At 40.3% G+C, this 21,821-nt stretch overlaps 1 protein-coding gene across 2 annotated transcripts in view; it reads right to left on the reverse strand.

Moving 5' to 3' along the window:
- Positions 1-7,301: 7,301 nt before the first annotated feature.
- The window catches only part of TMEM131L (transmembrane 131 like), a 123,307-nt gene continuing 108,787 nt past the window's right edge, over positions 7,302-21,821 (reverse strand). For both annotated transcript variants that reach the window (XM_056562499.1, XM_056562488.1), the window contains exons 30-35: positions 19,697-19,775; positions 17,004-17,086; positions 16,490-16,610; positions 16,289-16,377; positions 8,089-8,261; positions 7,302-7,730 (exon numbers count right to left, since the gene is read on the reverse strand). In XM_056562499.1, coding sequence (XP_056418474.1) covers positions 7,455-7,730; positions 8,089-8,261; positions 16,289-16,377; positions 16,490-16,610; positions 17,004-17,086; positions 19,697-19,775 — 821 coding nt within the window. In that variant the 3' untranslated portion in view covers positions 7,302-7,454. The remainder of the gene's footprint in view (positions 7,731-8,088; positions 8,262-16,288; positions 16,378-16,489; positions 16,611-17,003; positions 17,087-19,696; positions 19,776-21,821) is intronic.

Here is a 21,821-nt window from a genome sequence, read left to right on the forward strand (position 1 = left end):
TTTTTTTCTTTTGCGTTTGTCAGAACTGCTGTAAAATCAGCCACCCCTGTGCAAATCACCAATTTAGGCCTCAAATGTACATGGTGTGCTCTCATTCCTGATCCTTGTTGTGCGTCCGCAGAGCATTTTACGCCCACATTTGGGGTATTTCCGTACTCAGGAGAAATTGCGTTACAAATTTTGGGGGTCTTTTTTTCCTTTTACCGCTTGTGGAAATAAAAAGTATGGGGCAACACCAGCATGTTAGTGTAAATTTTTTTTATTTTTTTACACTAACAGGCTGCTGTAGCCCCCAACTTTTACTTTTCACAAGCAGTGACCCCCAAAATTTGTAGTGCAATTTCTCCCGAGTACGGCGATACCCCATATATGGCCCTAAACTGTTTCCTTGAAATACGACAGGGCTCTGAAGTGAGAGAGAGCCATGCGCATTTGAGGACTAAATTAGGGATTGCATAGGGGTATTCTACACCAGTGATTCCCAAACAGGGTGCCTCCAGCTGTTGCTAAACTCCCAGCATGCCTGGACAGTCACAGTGGCTGTCCAGAAATGCTGGGAGTTGTTGTTTTGCAACAGCTGGAGGCTCCGTTTTGGAAACCCTGACGTACAAGACGTTTTTAATTTTCATTGGGAGGGGGGGGGGGGGGGGGGGTGACAGTATAAGGGGATGTATATGTAGTGATTTACCCTTTATTATGTGTTAGTGTAGTGTAGTGTTTTTAGGGTACATTCGCACTGGCGTGTTACGGTGAATTTCCCGCTAGGAGTTTGCGCTGCGGCGAAAAATTTGACGCAGCCCAAACGCAGGAAATTTACTGTAAACCTGTCCGTGTAAATGTACCCTGTACATTCACATGCGGGGGGGGCAAACCTTCAGCTGTTTCAAAACTACAACTCCCAGCATGTACTGACAGACTGTGCATGCTGGGAGTTGTACTTTTGCAACAGCTGGAGGCACACTGGTTGGAAAACCTTCAGTTAGGTTCTGTTACCTAACTCAGTATTTTCCAACCAGTGTGCCTCCAGCTGTTGCAAAACTACAACTCTCAGCATGTACTAATCACTGAAGGGCATGCTGGGAGATGTAGTTATGCAACAGCTGGAGGTACCCAACTACAACTCCCAGCATGCCGAGACAGCTGTTTGCTTTCTGGGCATGCCGGGATTTGCAGTTTTGCAACATCTGGAGAGATACAGTTTTTAGACCAGTGCACAGTGATCTCCAAACTGTGGACCTCCAGATGTTGCAAAACTACAACTCCCAGCATGCCCAGACAACAACAAGCTATGTGGGCATGCTAGGAGTTGTAGTTTTGCAAGATCTGGAGGGATATAGTTTAGAGACCACTGTGGCCCAGGGCCGGAAGAAGCGTTGATTGTAACGCGAAACCGCCGGCTGTTGCCCATTTCTGAGCGCTGTCAGCGGCGGCTGCTACTCCCACGCCATCTGAGGAGGTCCGGAATCCGAGGGCGCGATACCCGTACTGTGCGGTGAGTGCAGGATTTGTTCTTTCTTTGATCGTACTATGTTTTAATATATTCTTACTTGGCTATGGTGTCATTGTGAGATTACTTGTTTTACAGAGAGTGACATAAAATATGAGGTTTATGACCATTGCTAGGGATGCCACAAATGATTGGTGAAGATGCATGCGTGGAAGCACCACCAACCATCGGAAATAAGAGACCACTGCATTTATTGGAGCTGTTAAAAATGTCGACATTTCCAGACACAACGCCACCTGTCATCTATGTGCTGTGTCAAGTATTGCAGCTGATTTAAATTGGGCTACACTAATAACATCCTATAAAGTGCATGAACATAGACAATTGCAAGGCTGCGGTTGAATACCAGAGTACTCTTTATACAGAAGAAACAGAGAAGGCAAGAAAGGAGAGGAGTGGCCCTGTATGTGAAAGATAGCATAAAATCTAACCTAATACAAGTTAATGAGGCCAACATAGAGTCAGTTTGGGTTATGTTGCAGTTTGGTAATCATGCAGTAACTCATGTAGGTGTGATATATAGATCACCTGGCCAAGTTAAAGAATTAGATGATCTACTAGTTGAAGAAATATCTAAAATGACAATGAAAGGAGAAATTATCATTATGGGAGACTTCAATCTTCCGGATATAAACTGGAAAACCAAAATAGCTAGTTATGCCAGTACAGATATTCTAATTTCCCTTCTGGGATTATCTCTACAACAAGTGGTTGATGAGCCAAACCCGGAGGGAGGCCATTTTGGATTTGGTATTCACAAGTGGGGTTTTGTTATATGATGTTATTATAGGCGAAAGCTTGGGATCTAGTGATCACCAATCAGTGTGGTTTACTATAAGAACAGTGAAGGCGTCACACCACACAAAAACAAAAAAGTTTTAGATTTTAGAAAAACTGACTTTTCAAAAATGAGATTAGTCATAAAGGAGTCCCTATCAGACCGGAACGGATTACATGGAGTCCAGGAGAAATGGGACTACTTAAAAGACGCATTATTGAAGGCAACAGAAAATTGCATTAGACTTGTCAGTAAAAGCAGAAAAAGGAAGAGACCACTGTGGTACTCAGCAGAAGTGGCCAAAATCATTAAAAACAAAAAGCTAGCATTTAGTAATTATAAAACAACCCAGAAGAATGAAGATAGGGAAAGCTACAAGATTAGGCAGAAAGAGGCCAAAGCAAAGTTATATGAACTTCTAAAGCACAGGCAGAAGAAAAACTGTCTCAGTCTGTGAAAAAAGGGGATAAGACATTCTTCAGATAGGAATGAAAAACGAAAATTAAAACAAGGAATAACTAAATTAAAAACAAAGGAAGGAAGGTGTGTAGAAGAGAATAAAGGGCTAGCTGACTGCCTTAATGAATACTTCTGTTCAGTTTTTACAGAAGAAAAAGGACCTCCATTAGAGAGGAAATCTAATGAATTATTTGATGCATGTGTCTTTGCAAAGGAAGAGGTTCTACGTTTGCTGTCTAAAGTGAAGACAAATAAGTCACAGGGGCCTGATGGGATACACCCAAAATTATTAAAAGAGCTTAGTGGGGAGCTAGCAAAACCGTTAACAGATTTATTTAACCAATCAATGGTAACAGCAGTCGTCCCGGAAGATTAGAAATTATCAAATGTCGTGCCCATTCACAAGAAAGGTAGTAGGGAGGAACCAAGCAACTATAGGCAGGTAACTGACATCAATAGTGAGGAAATTAATGGAAACCCTACTAAAGGATAGGATTGTGGAACATCTAAAATCCCATGGATTGTAAGATGAAAAACAACATGGGTTTACTTCAGGGAGATCAAGTCAAACAAATCGTATGTTTTTTTTTTTTTGACTGGGTGACTAAAATTATAGATGGCGGAGGGGCAGTAGACATCGCATATCTAGATTTTAGTAAGGCTTTGACACTGTCAAACATAGAAGACTTATCAATAAACTACAGTCATTGAGCTTGGACTCCCATATTGTTGAGGGGATTAGGCAGTGGCTGAGTGACAGACAACAGAGGGTTGTAGTTAGAGATGAGCGAACTTACAGTAAATTCGATTCGTCACGAACTTCTCGGCTCGGCAGTTGATGACTAATCCTGCATAAATTAGTTCAGCCTTCAGGTGCTCCGGTGGGCTGGAAAAGGTGGATACATTCCTAGGAAAGAGTCTCCTAGGAATGTATCCACCTTTTCCAGCCCATCGGAGCACCTGAAAGCTGAACTAATTTATGCAGGAAAAGTCATCAACTGCCGAGCCGAGAAGTTTGTGACGAATCAAATTTACTGTAAGTTCGCTCATCTCTAGTTGTAGTCAATGGAGTATATTCAGAGCAAGGTCTGTTACCAGTGGGGTACCTCAGGGATCTGTACTGGGACCAACTTTGCTTAATATCTTCCTTAATGATATTGCAAAAGGTCTTGATGGTAAGGTATGTCTTTTTGCTCATGACACAAAGATATGTAACAGGTTGATGTTCCTGGAGGGATATGCCAAATGGAAAAGGATTTAGGAAAACTAGAATGGTCAGAACTCTGGCAACTGAAATTTAATGTGGATAAGTGCAAGATAATGCACCTTGGGCATAACAACCCAAGGGAAGAATATAGAATATTTGACACAGTCCTGACCTCAGTATCTTAGGTAAAGGATTTAGGAGTAATTATTTCAGAAGACAAAGGTAGAAAGAAAATGTAAAAGAGCAGCAGGAAATGCTAGCAGAATGCTTGGATGTATAGGGAGAGGTTAAGCAGTAGAAAGAGAGAAGTGCTCATGCCGCTGTACAGAACACTGGTGAGGCTGTATCTCCAGAAGGATATAGATACATACATTGAGAGAGTTCAGAGAAGAGCTACTAAACTAGTACATGGATTGCAGGATAAAACTTACTAGGAAAGGTTAAAGGACCTTAACATGTCTAGCTTGGAAGAAAGAAGAGACAGAGGGGATATGATAGAGACTTTTAAATACATAAAGGGAATCAACATGGTAAAGGAGGAGAGCATATTTAAAAGAAAATCTACCACAAGAGGACATAGTTTTATATTAGAGGGGCAAAGGTTTAAAAGTAATATCAGAAAGTATTACTTTACTGAGAGAGCAGTGGATGCATGGAATAGCCTTCCTGCAGAAGTGGTCGCTGCAAATACAGTGAAGGAGTTTAAAACATGCATGGGATCAGCATAAGGCTATCCTCTATATACAATAGGGCCAGGGAATATTGATAGGATTCAGATTATTGGGAAGACTAGATGGGCCAAATGGTTCTTATCTGCCGACACATTCTATGTTTCTAATAACTAACTAGTTAATCCAGATGCCCAAATAAGGCCCACACGCTAAATTAATGCACACAGTTGGGCAATATGATATGTATAATCAGTTTTCTGTCTCTATTACAGCTAATTCAGAACAAGACTGTGCAAAGAGAAAGAACGACAGTAGAGATGTAGAATTATCATGTATATACAATAAGTAAAGAATACTACACCTAGTTCCCAAAGCAGCTAACCGCCTTTTACATAGAGTAGCCTGTGGCCTTTGTAAATTATTGACAATCCAGGAATATGTAGAGGCTTTCGTAGAGAGTTCTTACAGAGTTTGTTACAACACAAGGTTTTTTTTACGACTCTTAACTGATGGCTATTTGCATAGTTATAAAATCATGTTTTACTTATAAGCTCAAGAGTCAAAGAGGGAGTGTTAAGCTGCAGTATGCACGTCTCCTCCCTACCCTGCATGATGCATTGACAGATGTACATCAATCATACAGAGCAGAGAGGGGTGAAGGAGGGAGAAGACATGCATGCTGCAGCTTATCCCGGCCTCTATGATACTTAACAATAGAAGTATAGCATAACTTTATAATTATGCATACATCAGCTCAGAGACATGTATCATTTGTTTTATCTCCCTATCTGTTCTATGCTGTTCTGAGCATGATATAGAGCTGACAGATTCCCTTTAAGAGCAGAAGTCAGACAGTTTTTCATTTTGGGTGCTTATTTACAATTAACATTTTATTCCCGAGAAACAGTTAGAGAGTCTACACCATGGAAGACCAGTTGCATAATTTTGTAAGGTTTTCTAAGATTCATACTTGCACATTAGTTATATACATATATGGACCATTTTTCAAGCCTATAACATTGACAGGAAATATAAAGAGTCCCACATGAACAGAGGTGAACTTATGTAAACTATTGGTATGGTGGGTCAGGGAAACGTCTAGCTGCATTTCTATATTTTCTTATGTATGCAGGCAGCCAAGTATTATGATGGTTAAAAACATGATTAGATAGAACAATCCTCTATATAGTTGAAATTTAAACTAGGACAGGTATATAAAAACTTCTCATCATCATTGACATTTATGAGTTTATGTATTTCATGCAAGGTCAGGGCTCAGTTTTCAAAGCCTTTCACTTTACAGCACTCATTAGATTTGTGTAGTTTAGAACTGTCTGTGTCTACAGTGTCTGTACACTATGTAGTGACTGTATCTGTCCATAATATTAACTTACTGGCAAACCTGAGATTGCATTGCAGGGGTGCTTATTACTCACCCTAGACCACCAGCAGCAGTCATTTTGCCATTTAAATGCTGCAATCACAATTGACCCTGTGCACATTACGTAGATGTACATCATGTCTAGTGAAAGGGTTAAAAGGGGATATCTAGGATTTAAAACCAATGCGGCTTTCTTCCAAAAACAGTGCAACACTTGTCTTCAGGTTAGGTGTGGAATTACAACTCATCTACATTTACCTCAAAAGGAACTGAGCTGTAATAATCACTGAGCTGTAATACACAAACTATGAATAAGAGTGACCCTGTTTCTGGAAGAAGCATCTATGTTTTTTTCTAATTCTGGATAACCCTTAAAGGAGTACTGTAGCCATAGGCTCTGCACGGCTAATGCTAGTGTCGTTGACCTCACTAAGAGGTTGACAGACATGACCCCACCCTTCGGCTCTATGCGAGAGGCGGGGATGTGCACAAACACTGCCATAGAGATACATGAAGGGGGCGATGTCATGCTGTGGCCAACACACCTCCTGCACGAGGAGAGACGCGCCCCCATACAGGAGATCGCGTGGGGTTCCAGCGTTCAGACCCACCGCGATCAAACACTTAGGGGATCAGTTGTATTTGGCTGCAGTACTCCTTTAAGGTATCCTATCTCATTTCCTAGCTTGGTTTTATGCTGATAATATGAACTTATCTGTTTTAGTGACGTAACTACTTTTTTTATAACCCCTTTTAGACGTATCCAACATAGAGTGCCAAGAATTTTTTTTTATTGTGCTGTATACTTTTCTGTATCCTTACTTTATGTAGTAATGACGATTTCTTTGCATGCAGAAAATAAAACAGCAACCCAGAACTTAGGGGCAAAGAAATTGTCCTTCTTTGGGCAATGGGGATTCTATGGATACATATGCACTAGGAGAGTTTCTGACACAGACTGAAAACACACTGTACACCACATCCATGGTGTGAAAACAACCTTACCTAATAATCATGGCACAAATATTAGCTGTCATCTTGACCATCCAATTCATCATTTCTACCTAGACTACTGCCTAGATACGTTACCAACAAGTCTACTAGAAGTTGGGATATTGTAGACTGGTATGCCTAATAAAGGACCATGCAACAATGGCGGGGCGAATGTGAGGTTTAGGGGAGCAGGGAAAGACTAGCATGTGAATCAGAAAGACATACTTAAGGTGGATGCTGCTCATCCTTCCAAATATTTAGACGTTTAGAGTCATGTGTAAATAAATGAAAACACAAAGTTTAAAGTCAGTAAAAAAGAAAAAAAAGGATTTATTATCCATATAAAAAGTGCCAAAAGATTCACCAACATCATATTCTATTCCAACACCTTGCTCATTCTAGTGACCAAAAACAGCAAGTAACACTAATCACATTTTTTTTTTCCACTGGTATCCGGCTCACATGTTTCCACAATAACCAGAGTCTCTGGAGACTGGAAAACTTTGATTCCTGTTAGCAGTTGTCCAAATGTCCAGATTCATGTATGCATGAAAGGGGTTGAACCTTGAAGAGTATTCTTGCTTGCACATCATTGAGTGAGTACCAATGTGCTCAGAATGAGGAGGAGAGCTTCTCACAGGGCAGTACCCATCAAACACATCATTTTGGGGGGCCCAGATAGAGCCAAACAGTCCTGACATAGGAGATAAACTTCTGGTGCTGGAGAGGTAAGGCTGAAATATAGAGCATATAGTCAGGTACAGGTGGTATTGTTAAGTAGTACAGTCAGACACAGATGGTATTTTTACTGAACATGTGCAGCGCTGGCATTTTAAGTAGGTGTTTAGGCAACTACTTCTAAGAATAATATGGTTATATACCATAATATGATCTGTAAGATAAACACTACAGTTTTCAGCACTATTATAAGCTGGAACCCTGGGATCTTTGTTCCATATCCACAATTGTATGTTGTTTCAGTGCCTTCATGAGTTCTCTCACACAAACCAAAGCCTACATCCATTTTGTATTATAAATAAACTTCAGTGCCTATGGGATTATTCTCAATTCATCAAACATGTATTTACTTACAGAATTGCTGACGTAGCTTGTTGGTTCCCAGGAGTTTGGCACAGCAGGACCTGCTGGAGGTGGAGCTGGTGGAGGAGCTGGAGGGTTCAAGTTCCAAGTAGACTGACATTGGTCAATAAAAGCTGGATTTTGTACATCAGGACATGAAAAACTATTGTGAAAGTTCATGTTTTCTGCAGATTTAAAAAATAAAGGAAACCATATATCAGTGCTGCCTTAACAAAATCACTGAGGTAAATAGTAAATGTAGTTATGCACAAGCTGAAGGACTTCACCGATATGTAATGGCAGGTCATAGTAAAATATTACACATTGTTTAGATGACAATGCCCTTTCAAAGTGTACCTGTACATTTTAGGTTGCTTTTCCTAGTAAGCAGTGGTGTGTACACGAGGAGCAGCTCTTTTTCTAGGAGATATGGACTAGATGTATCAAAACCTGTGTAGAGGAAAAGTTGACCAGTTGCCCATAGAACCAAATCAGAGGACTATAATTTTTCAGAGGACTAAAAAAAAAAAACAAAAAAAACAACAAAAAAAAAAAACAACAATGTGCTTGGTTACTATGGGCTACTGGTCAACTTTTCCTGTGCACAGCTTTTGATAAATCTCCGCCCTCCCCCTATATGCTTTGTACCTGGCATATTTCACAGTTCTCTCCACTGCATACAATTGTCAGTTTTCCCAGGGTTCAGAATCCGAGTGGGTAGAGACTAGCTACTATGAGGTGTCCCATACAGAAAACATACAAAAGAGGTGATTCAATTCCCCTCTCTCTATAGCAAACCCTCGGGAGAAGGAGTTAGTAGCAATATAGAGTGCTGCGTTGAATTCAACACTCATGTGAACCATAACACTTACTAGCTGCAGAAATGTCTTTTTGTGTGTGTGTCTTTTTGCCTCTTTCCTCAGGAGCTCACCTCTCCTCCTCCCCATATGTGCAGCATAGTAACATAATCCCTCAGTGACTACCTGATAATTGATTTTGTTTCTTAAGATGGACTTCACAGTGAAATGAAAATGAACAGCCAGTGCAGGAGTCCAAGGTAGGAGGAGATGTGGCTCATAAGTGGAAAAGAAGCTAATCTCTAATAAGATTTATTAAAACATTTATATTATTTATTTGTACTACCGATGAAAGCAAAGTTGGCTCAAAGTGTACTGTTCACAAAACTATTCTATTTTTTTAAGATCATGTAAAAGAAAGAAACAACAAAAAATCCCATCTAGTACTTTGTTGCTCCTCCATGGGCTTTTCTACCAGCCTGATTTCTTTGAGGCATAGTGTTTACTAATGATTAACAATATTCTACATTAACCTGGTTCTAACTTCCTAGAAAAGCAGTGTCAGACCAGCATTGCCAGATGGAGGAGCTTTGTCATGGATCAAACTCTAATTGAGAACTATGCTAAAAATTCAAACCGATAGACACCTGGACTGCACATTGGCCACGTCATGGAGTTGATATGTCTAATCTGAAGAAAGTCTTTAAAGGGGTTATCCAGGGAAAAACTTTTTTATATATATATCAACTGGCTCCAGAAAGTTAAAAAGATTTGTAAATTACTTCTATTAAAAAATCTTAATCCTTTCAGTACGTATGAGCTTCTGAAGTTAAAGAGGTATTCCGCCCCTAGACATCTTATCCCCTATCCAAAGGATAGGGGATAAGATGTCAGATCGCCGCGGTCCCGCTGCTGGGGTCCCCCGGGATCCCCGCTGCGGCACCGCGTTATCATTACAGCACAGAGCGAGTTCGCTCTGTGCGTAATGACGGGGGATACGGGGGACGGAGCAGCGTGACGTCATGGCGCCGCCCCTCGTGACATCACGGCCCGTTCCCTTAATGCAAGTCTATGGGAGGGGACGTGACATCCCATAGACTTGTATTGAAAGGGGCGGGCCGTGACATCACGAGGGGCGGAGCCGTGACGTAACGATGCTCCGGCCCCTGTACCGCACGTCATTACGTGCAGAGCGAACTTGCTCTGTGCTGTAATGATAGCGCGTGCCGCAGCGGGGATCCCAGGGGTCCCCAGCAGCGGGACCGCGGCGATCTGACATCTTTTACCCTATCCTTTGGATAGGGGATAAGATGTCTAGGGGGCGGAATACCCCTTTAAGGTTGTTCTTTTCTGTCCAAGTGCTCTCTGATGACACGTGTCTCGGGAACCGCCCAGTTTAGAAGCAAATTACCATAGCAAACCTCTTCTAAACTGGGTGGTTCCTGAGACACGTGTCATCAGAGAGAACTTAGACAGAAAAGAACAACCTTAACTTCAGAAGCTCAAAGTACTGAAAGGAGTAAGATTTTTTAAGTAGAAGTAATTTATAAATCTGTTTAACCCCTTAAGGACCAGGCCATTTTACACCTTAGGACCAGAGCGTTTTTTGCACATCTGACCACTGTCACTTTAAACATTAATAACTCTGGAATGCTTTTAGTTATCATTCTGATTCCGAGATTGTTTTTTCGTGACATATTCTACTTTAACATAGTGGTAAAATTTTATGGTAACTTGCATCCTTTCATGGTGAAAAATCCCCAAATTTGATGAAAAAAATGAAAATTTTGCATTTTTCTAACTTTGAAGCTCTCTGCTTGTAAGGAAAATGGATATTCAAAATAATTTTTTTTTTGGATCAGGTATACAATATGTCTACTTTATGTTTGCATCATAAAGTTTTTACTTTTGGAAGACATCAGAGGGCTTCAAAGTTCAGCAGCAATTTTCAAATTTTTCACAAAATTTTCAAACTCACTATTTTTCAGTGACCAGTTCAGTTTTGAAGTGGATTTGAAGGGTCTTCATATTAGAAATACCCCAAAAATTATCCCATTATAAAAACTACACCCTCCAAAGTATTCAAAATGACATTCAGTAAGTGTTTTAACCCTTTAGGGGTTTCACAGAAATAGCAGCAAAGTGAAGGAGAAAATTCAAAATCTTCATTTTTTTTTACACTCGCATGTTCTTGTAGACCCAGTTTTTAAATTTTTGCAAGGGGTAAAAGGAGAAAATTTTTACTGGTATTTGTAGCCCAATTTCTCTCGAGTAAGCACATACCTCATATGTCTATGTAAAGTGTTCGGCGCGCGCAGTAAAGGGCTCAGAAGCGAAGGAGCGACAAGGGGATTTTGGAAAGAACATTTTTCTGAAATGGTTTTTGGGGGGCATGTCACCTTAAGGGAGCCCCTAGGGTGCAAAAAAAAAAAACCCACATGGCATACCATTTTGGAAACTAGACCCCTCGGGGAACGTAACAAGGAATTAATTGAGCCTTTATACCCCACAGGTGTTTCATGACATTTGTAAATGTAAAAAAAAAAATTTGTTACATAAAATGCTTGTTTTCCCAAAAATTTTACATTTTTACAAAGGGTTAAAGCAGAAAATACCCCCCAAAATTTGAAGCCCAATTTTTCCCAATTCAGAAGACACCACATATGGGGGTGAAAAGTGCTCTGCTGGCGCACTACAGGTCTCAGAAGAGGAGTAGTCCCATTTGGCTTTTTGGAAGCAAATTTTGCTCTGGGGGCATGCCGCATTTAGGAAGCCCCTATGGTGCCAGGACAGCAAAAAAAAAAAAAAAACACATGGCATTATATTTTGCAAACTAGACCCCTTGGGGAACATAACAAGGGGTAAAGTGAACCTTAATACCCCACAGGGGTTTCACGACTTTTGCATATGTAAAAAAATAAAATAAAATTACCGAAAATGCTTGGTTTCCCAAAAATGTTACATTTTTACAAAGGGTTAAAGCAGAAAATACTCCCCAAAATTTGAAGCCCAATTTCTCCCGATTCAGAAAACGCCCCCAGATGGGGGTGAAAAGTGCTCTGCTGGCGCACTACATGTCTCAGAAGAGGAGTAGTCACATTTCGCTTTTTGGAAGCAAATTTTGCTCTGGGGGCATGCCGCATTTAGGAAGCCCCTATGGTGCCAGGACAGAAAAAAACACCCACATGGCATCACATTTTGGAAACTAGACCCCTCGGGGAACGTAACAAGGGGTAAAGTGAACCTTAATACCCCACAGGAGTTTCACGACTTTTGCATATGTAAAAAAATTTTTTTACCTAAAATGCTTGTTTTCCCAAAAATTTTACATTTTTACAAAGGGTTAAAGCAGAAAATACCCCCCAAAATTTGAAGCCCAATTTCACATTTGGCTTTTTGGAAGCAAATTTTGCTCTGGGGGCATGCTGCATTTAGGAAGCCCCTATGGTGCCAGGACAGCAAAAAAAAAAACCACATGGCATTATATTTTGGAAACTAGACCCCTTGGGGAACGTAACAAGGGGTAAAGTGAACCTGAATACCCCACAGGGATTTCACGACTTTTGCATATGTAAAAAAAAATATTTTTTTCACAAAAATGTGGGTTTCTCCACAAATTTCACATTTTTGCAAGGGTTAATAGTAGAAGAGACCCCCGAAAATTTGTAACCCCATCTCTTCTGAGTATGAAGGTACCCATAAGTGGACGTCAAGTGCACTGCAGGAGCGCCACAATGCTCAGAAGAGAAGGAGTCACATTTGCAAACTTTGTTGAAATATGGGGGGGGGGGGGGGGTACAACATGTCGCATTTAGGAAGCCCCTATGGTGCCAGGACAGCAAAATACCCCCCACATGGCATACCATTTTGGAAACTAGACCCCGTGAGGAATGTAACAAGGGTTAAAGTAAGCCTTAATACCCCACAGGGGTTTCACCACTTTTGCATATGTAAAACCTGTACCAAGTAGACCGCAACTTTTTTGTACCATGCCCGTGTTTTCCGCATGGCGTTGTATGGCTTGAGGACTGTGTGTGCGGGGGGGGGGGGGGGCAGGGAAGTGTGTGTGTGGTGCTTGGTGTACTACTTTATAGAACGGTGTGTTATAATTGGGGGGGACGCTGCGGCCAAAATAAAGGGTGGCGCACGCAGCTCCCTGAACACCTAATAGGACCCGGGGTCAGGGATCAGACCCCAATAGAACCCTTGGGGACCTATTAGGGGTCGGGGGGGGTACTTTTTTTTTTTTCTTCTTTTTTTTCTTCTTTTTTTCACTTTTTTAACTTTATTACTCCTACCTGTCCCTATACACTGCTCTCCCTATTGTAACGGCTCCTGAGGGGGCTCCGGCTCCGAGGGGGGATCCACGGCTTCACCTCACTGCGGCACCCGCTGACTGAACGCAGAGAGCGGGTGCAGCAGCGGGAAGGAGCTGTTAACCCCTCCTCTGCCGCTCTGCTATTGGCTGGACAATCGCCGGCCAATAGCAGCGTTGCTGGGGCGGTGACAGTATTGTCACCGCTCCCCAGCAACGGTAGGTGATTGGCGGTGTATTGTACACCGCCGATCACCATTTATTTCCAGGTCATTGGGTCATCACTGACCCGAATGACCACAGATCGCCCGCAAAATGATCTGCGGTGAAATCCCCCGGGACCCCCCTCGGCGTTTGCCTGGGACGCCTGCTGAATTATTTCAGCAGGCGTCCGGTTTCACAACCCGCCCGGCAGGATGCGAAATTCGCTGGGACGTATGAGTATGTCCCTGGTCCTTAAGACCCAGGGACGTATGAGTATATCCGTGGTCCTTAAGGGGTTAACTTTCTGGAGCCAGTTGATATATAAAAAAAAGTTTTTTCCTGGATAACCCCTTTATTACTCTGTTTTCTTGGAAAAATAAAGTGTCATCCTGAACAAGAATTTCATCATCAAACCTATTTTTAGTCCTGTCCACTGACTGTTGAGGTGATGAAGGACATTTCCCTTTGTCATTTACCTTACATACATATCAAAAATGAGGGGAGAAATGTCATTGTTTCATCTTTGCGTTTCATTACAACAGCACCAGTCTAGGGTTCCAGCACATCTCCTCGGCCAATGCAGACTGGGAAATCATCATTAAGTATTATATTCTTCCCATCATCCACACTCCTTCCGAAAAGCGGATGGCTTCTCTGTAGCGCACAGTACTTTACTTCTGTTAAAGTATTAGTGCTGGTTTTGGTTTGCCTTTTCTATTGGTAAATCCTAATTCATTCAATTGATTTCTGCACAAATACTGATGAATAATTTCATTCATCTGTCACAAATACTGACATCTGTTTATGTCAATTGTTTTTAAATTGTTTTGTATATTTTATATTATCTAGTCATATTACTTTGAGGTTTTTTATCCTGCTACTCTAAAGTCTTCCTTGGTCTCTTATGTTTTCCCTCTATAACCTTCCCACCTTGCTTATAATTGCACCACATTTTACATACAGCCCACAGGGAACTACCAACATGTTTTGCTATATTCAGTCTTGGATTTTCATCTTGAAGCCAAAATGTTCAGCTGTTAAATATTGTTTTGTGTCATATCTGTGTATTTGCTAGGAAGTAAAAAAAAGTTCTCTCTTTTTTGATAATTCTGACCCCTGTACCTACCACTATGTTGAAGGACACAAGTCAGCCTGTTTATGCTGCCCTCTCTGCGTATCTTAAATCTTTTTGGGTGCATATATTCTTCCTGGTCATTTGAGAAGATGGTTTAACTCTGGGATGCATGTGCCTGTATGAGAAGAAGATTCTGCCACAGTATTTGCCACTGCTGGCACTTGAGCAGAAAAATTAAAGGGAACTTATCATCCCATTTTTGCTACCCTCTCTGGGTTCTGTAATTTAGACCTCCTCTTTTAATACATTGAGTATGTAAAGTAAAAGCAGCTCTTTTGCTGCCAGGCTAGAATGAAAACTTATCTTAATAAAATGCATGCTATTAAGAAAAAATAATTTAACCCCTTCCAGACCCATGACATACATGTACGTCATGGGTCGGATGGGCGGACATGACAGGGGCCCGCGGGTCGGGTCTGTGTCATGACCAGGAGATGTCCGCTGCTATCATCAGCTGACATCTCCCGGTAATGACCGACATTGGAGATCGCTCTGATGTCCGTCATTTAACTGTTTAAATACCGTGATCTATACAGATCACAGCATTCAAACTTTAAATGCTATTCTCTGGTGTCTAGGGGGGAAATGGATTGCTAGGGAAGCCTTACCTTGTCCTCAGTGTCTTTCCTGGCTCTGTGATTGCTTAAGGCTCCCTTTGGCAACCCTTAGCAATAGGGGCTTATCAAGTGTGTATAAAAAAAAATATAAAAAAGTGAAAAAAAATTCTTAAAATTAAAAAAAAATCCCTCCCCTAACAAAATTTCAAATCATCCCATTTTTTAAATAAAACACTGTAAAAACAAGAAACAATACACATATATGTGACAACGCCGCATGCATAATCACCCGAACTATTAAATTATTATGTTTCTGATCCTGCACGGTGAACGGCGTAAAAGCAAAAAAAATTCCAAACACCAAAATTGCTGAATTTTGGTTACATTATAAAAAAGATCAAAAAAGTCAGAACTAACACAAAAGTAGTACCATTGAAAACTACAGCTCATGGTGCAAAAAACAAACCCCTAAACAGCTCCATAGGTAGAAAAAAAAAAAAAAAGTTATAGGGATGAGAATATGGTAATGAACAAAGTTTTTTTTTTCTCCAAGGTTTAAATTTTTTTTTTTAACCATAAGACGAAACAAAAAGGATTCAAGTTTGGTATAATTGGAATAGTAATGACACATAAAATAAAAGTTGGCATGTCAGATTACTGTATTAAATTGTGCAATTCCATTTTTTATTTTATTTTGCCCTACATATAATTTTTTTCTGGCTTTGTAATACATTGTATAATAAAAAGGGGATTAGTGGAAAGTACAACTTGCCACGTAGAAAATAAGCCCTAATACAACTTTGTCAGTTGAAAAAAAGCCAGCACTTTATTTAGTTCCTAAATCAACAGCATCTGAAACCATGGTTGAGTTGGTAACAATTAGACATTTGATGCAAGCTTTTCTTCAGCTTCCTCAAAATAGAGGAAGATGAATTCAGTTTCATTTCTCTATTCTGGATGATATTTTGATGTCAAATGTTTATGAAACAGTCCTTTTTGGTTGTAGTATTAGTATCTGCATGCCACAAAGATGGATATAGTACTAGTTGTTTGAGATACATATACATACACATACATACACATACAAACACCTGTATAACCAAAACTCTAACTCTTAACACCAACTGCAGTGACGCAATCGTGTCTTTTAACAGATGTAAGATAAGATCATTATATTACTTATCCAGTATAAAGTAATCCTTACCTTCAGGGTACGAGTTAAAGTCACTTAACTCAAGTGAGTTATAAATACCAGGGAACTGTCCATCACATGTTGAATTCCAATTTATGTAGCTAGAATGCATAGAATGAAAACATTAATACAGATGGAAGTCCACCCAATGTGGCTGGCAACACAACAGTGTTCTACCCAGGCACAGCCTTTCATTAACATAAATGTACAGACCTATTGGGTACTGAAGGTGGATCCTGTGGTACACATGGCACTGGACTCTCAAGGTTGTAGTTGAGATCATTAGTTAGACACACAGGCTGTGCAGACCACACATCTTCTTGCGAGTAGAGACCTAAAGAAGTATAGCAGTATAAAAGTCAATGGCTCCCAAACATAACATTGAGAGAGTATTGACAGAATGCTTCACTTACTGAGGCAGATGTTTTACAATAACAAAGTAGTGTACTGTATATTTTACAATTAAAAATAAATTTTGGACGAAAAGCTGACTTATTAGTTATGTTTTGTGTTGCTGACATAACTGGTTTGGATCAGATCACTGCGACTTTTGTTAATCTCTACAACAAATTTTAAAAAAGTAGCACCACCAACTGGACAATGATAGAAAATCTTAGCAATAGGTCATCAATGTCTACAGTGAGAATGCCTTTACATTATATTCCACTTGATAACATGGTTTAATGAAATCTTCAGGTAAAAATACTGGTAAGAGCAACAGAATTACCTTTGTTCTTATCAGCCTCTGGCACTTCTTGGAAAGGTGATGATAAGATGTCAGGGTAGTGAGACAAGGAGTTTATATCGGGACTAAAAATGATAACATGAAGTGTTAAAGAACCCAGCATACATCTGTACACATTGAGCAGCTTAGTAAACAAATACAATGATCCCTTAACTTACAATGGCCTCAACATACAATAGTTTCATCATACAATGGTCATTTCTGGACCACTGTAACTTGAAACCAGATTTGACATACAATGCTACAGACAGTCCAGATCTGTGAAACGTGTCAATGGCTGTAAGAACTGACCAATTAGAATGGGCATTTTACTAGTAAAACACCAGTATTACTGAAGCGTATGCACTGAGTTTCTGTCTGGTAGCGCCCCCTACAGTACAGGGAGGTATTACATGTTTTATACTACTCTTAACCTATGTCAGGGTTCCCTGCTCCTTTGGACACCAGGTGAGGACGGCTCCCTTTTACTTTTTAGGACACGGTGTATACTGTACAGGACCCTGAAGAAGCTCCTGTCCTCTACATAGACAGTGATTTACAGCTCCCAGCAGCTCTCTTACTTTTATATGTAAGGATTTGCTTTATCTATATTAGTTATCTACTTATTTTTGTTTAATCCTAATTTTTTCCTATTTTTGGATGACATTTTGGTGGCTTATGAAACAATTAACAGGTTTTCATTGAGTTATGGTCTCAACATACAATGGTCATCCTAGAATCAATTATTATTGTAACTTGAGGGACAACTAAATATAATTGTAACCATTAAAGCATATTACAACTAGTGACTACCTCAGACTAATTTTTTTAAACTAATTTCAGGATTCATTTCAATTGTGATTTGAGAAATCCTCAGCAGAAACTTCAATTACTGAGAGGACTTAAAGGTAGCCAAACTGTATAATCCACTGTAAAGCCACCCTGAAAAGGTTACAGCCCTTGTTTTAGTTATGTAATACAATAAGGAAGTAGCCTTCTCTGCAATATCCATTTACAATAATGTGTTTACTTATGTCATATCTATGGTGAGCTAGATAAACACTAAGGTAGGTTAGGTTCCCACATTTATTGTACATTCACATGAAAAATCCCTAATACAAGACTATTAAATAACTGTAACATGATAGTGTGAAGCCTATCCAACACTTCCGTATCTTAACTTCTTATCAAATTCAACAGTAAAGCATCAAATACACTGCTCAAAAAAATAAAGGGAACACTTAAACAACACAATGTAACTCCAAGTCAATCACACTTCTGTGAAATCACATTGTCCACTCTGGAAGCAACACTGATTGACAATCCATTTCACATGCTGTTGTGCAAATGGAACAGGCGACAGGTGGAAATTATAGGCAATTGGCGAGACCCCCCCCCCCCCCCCAATAAAGGAGTGGTTCTGCAGGTGCTGACCACAGACCACTTCTCAGTTCCTTTGCTTCCTGGCTGAGTCTACAACCCACAAAAGTGGCTCAGGTAGTGCAGCTCATCCAGGATGGCACATCAATGCAAGCTGTGGCAAGAAGGTTTGCTGTGTCTGTCAACGTAGTGTCCAGAGCATGGAGGCGCTACCAGGAGACAGGCCAGTACATCAGGAGGCCGTAGAAGGGCAACAACCCAGCAGCAGGACCACTACATCTGCCTTTGTGCAAGGAGGAGCACTTCCAGAGCCCTGCAAAATGACCTCCAGCAGGCCACAAATGTGCACATGTCCACTCAAAACGCCTGTTCGCTCCCCAGACCTGAATCCGATTTAACACATCTGGGACATCATGTCTCGCTCCATCCACCAACGCCACATTGTACCACAGACTTTCCAGGAGTTGGCGGATGCTTTAGTCCAGGTCAGGAGACCATTCGCCACCTCATCAGGAGCATGCCCAGGCATTTTAGGGAGGTCATACGGGCACGTGGTGGCCACACACACTACTGAGCTTCATTTTGACTTGTTTTAAGGACATTACATTAAAGTTGGATCAGCCTGTAGTGTGGTTTTCCACTTTGATTTTGAGTGTGACTCCCTATACAGACCTGCATGGGTTGATAAATATGATTTCCATTGATATTTTTTGTGTGATTTTGTTGTCAGCACATTCAACTATGTAAACATTAAAGTATTTCATACAATTAGTTCATTCATTCAGATCTAGGATGTGTTATCTTAGTGTTCCCTTTATTTTTTTGAGCAGTGTATAAAACATGCACTTCTTATATTTGATTCGTTACATTACTATTTAAATTCACAAATGGACCCAGGCATTGATGGATTATCTCCAATAGTAATGTAAAACCTTCTCCTACCTAAAAGATAAATACATGATGGCCCTGCCTCACCTAAGAAAAGTTACCTAGGAGACCTGTACTCATTGGCATTCAGAAGTATGCAGGCAACATGCCAATACAAACATGTTCACCAGACTCATATTACCGGTCTGTATAAAGACGTTACTTAAAAGGACGGCTTTCAGAGGGGAAACCCATCCAGTTCTAATGTTTTTGTAGTGCACTTTATCACATACCAGGTTACAGCAATGAAACTGGCTGTGTTTGTAATTTGGGCTAATTTTAGCTGTAACACTTTTTCTCTGCCAGAAAGCAACATTAGATCTACAATTTTTTTTACTGCATATAAATATGTAATAAAGTAAAATAAAAGTGGCCTTTTAACGACTTACCTTGTATTACAAATACTATGTGACAGATTTAATGAAATTGGATTTTCTGAAGGGAAAGTAGTTTGTTTTGGGGCTTCTCCTATAGAGGAAAAACATATAACAATGAATAATCCTTAGACAGTATGAGTATTTACAGCTAGAATAAGCTGGCATAACATTACGTCAATTGCATTACATTATTTATTGAGTGTGCATTTCAAATATACTGTAATAAGTACACCTTGCTCAGTAAAGAGCCAGATGCAGATTAGCCCTGTTAAATGGGGATAATTACATCAACTATGTGAAAGAAATCTGTGATGGAAATCTGAGAATACACTTTGGGAAAAATACACAATTGGAACATAATCTCAAAATTAAAAGAACATTATTACTAGAGATGAGTGAACTTACAGTAAATTCGATTTGTCACGAACTTTTCGGCTCGGCAGTTGATGACTTTTTCTGCATAAATTAGTTCAGTTTTCTGGTGCCCCGGTGGGCTGGAAAAGGTGGATACAGTCCTAGGAGACTCTTTCCTAGGAATGTATCCACCTTTTCCAGCCCACCGGAGCACCTGAAAGCTGAACTAATTTATGCAGGAAAAGTCATCAACTGCCGAGCCGAGAAGTTCGGGATGAATCAAATTTACTGTAAGTTCGCTCATCTCTAATTATTACAATAACATAGCATGAGAATCAATAATTGAAATTAACATAAAGCAGTCACACCTATTTGAAAAAAAAAAAAAAACACTATGAAAAACAACCGAAAATATTAAAAATGAGAAATTACACTTAAGTTTAGACTATAAAGGTCATCAGCAATAGCTGTCGGTTGGGGTTGCATGTGTCCTCAGCAGGGAGAAGAGGATTAACTTGTCAGACACCTCTGGAGGTAGCTTATGACAAATCAAAACAAAGAATCAGGCATGCTGAAATCTAACATGCCTGATCTTTCCCCCCCGACAACTGCTATTGGAGGGGATGGGGAATTTGGGATACTACTCCAAATATTATTTGGGTAGCTGGTCCCATTGAAACTACATGTTCAGCTAACATTTATGTAATGTGTGTGGCCATTGTATAGGGATTTTCCTGGCAAAATGACTGAACTCCAGGATAGACCATCTATAGCTGATGATCGAGATGCTATGACCATAGAGTTGAGGATATCTTCCAGCAGTGTGCCAACATGCAGCCCCTCATTGATTGGCTGTTCTGCATGGCTGCTGCTTCTTGAACTACATTGTTAAAGCAGGAAACAGTGCACTCCATTTGCTGTGTAGTGTCCATTCCCAATTATTGCAGCTCAGCTGCGATTCACTACTTTGAGAGCTGAGCTGCAGTTATCAGGCATGGCCACTGATTCTTGCCCGAACACAACCTAAAACTGTCCGTAACAGCCTTGCAGAAATGCTAATGGTGTGAGCTACTGATGGCCTATCCTGGGGACAAGCATGTAATCACTTTTGCCCCTTCAAACCATTTTGGTTTCAAAAGGACAAAATAAATTTTGGTATGTCAGCTAAAAAATGCATTCATTTAAATGGTACCTGTCATTAGTAATAAAATAAATAATATGTTATAGATTAGCCTAATTACTTTTCTACTATTCTTAAAAACATTTTGTAATTTTATATGTTAAGTTAACCCCTAAGAGTAGGTCACACGTAACAGATCCGCATCTTATGTTACTAGAGCTGAATATTTTAGCTCCCTTTCCCTTTGAGCTGATCTACACTGTAGAGGCATGATGCCTTCAGTGCATAGTGCTGAATATTTCCGCTCCCCTTTACAGTGTGTCAGCTCTGCCCAGCGGCTGCAGAGTTCAGTGCAGAGAGCAGAGGGGGGGTGTGCTCTCAGTGAGGGAGGAAGTTCTCTCGAGCAGGGCTTCAGATGATATCACCTCTGCTGGGGAATGCCCCTTCCTAGTCTGTTGAGCTCACTGAGAATGAGCCGAAGATACAGAACAATATCAGCTAGAAAACTTAAAAATAAAGATAAAATAAAAATAAAGGCAGTGTGTGGTTTATCATGATGGGGGAGTGAACTGGGAGGAATTAAAAACATATCAAGATCATGACAGGTACTCTTTACTGATTGTAATTGAGACAGATGAAGACTCTGCCCAGGACCTCCATTTA

Source organism: Hyla sarda, chromosome 1 (assembly GCF_029499605.1).
Source record: "Hyla sarda isolate aHylSar1 chromosome 1, aHylSar1.hap1, whole genome shotgun sequence".
NCBI classification, from domain to species: Eukaryota; Metazoa; Chordata; class Amphibia; order Anura; family Hylidae; genus Hyla; species Hyla sarda.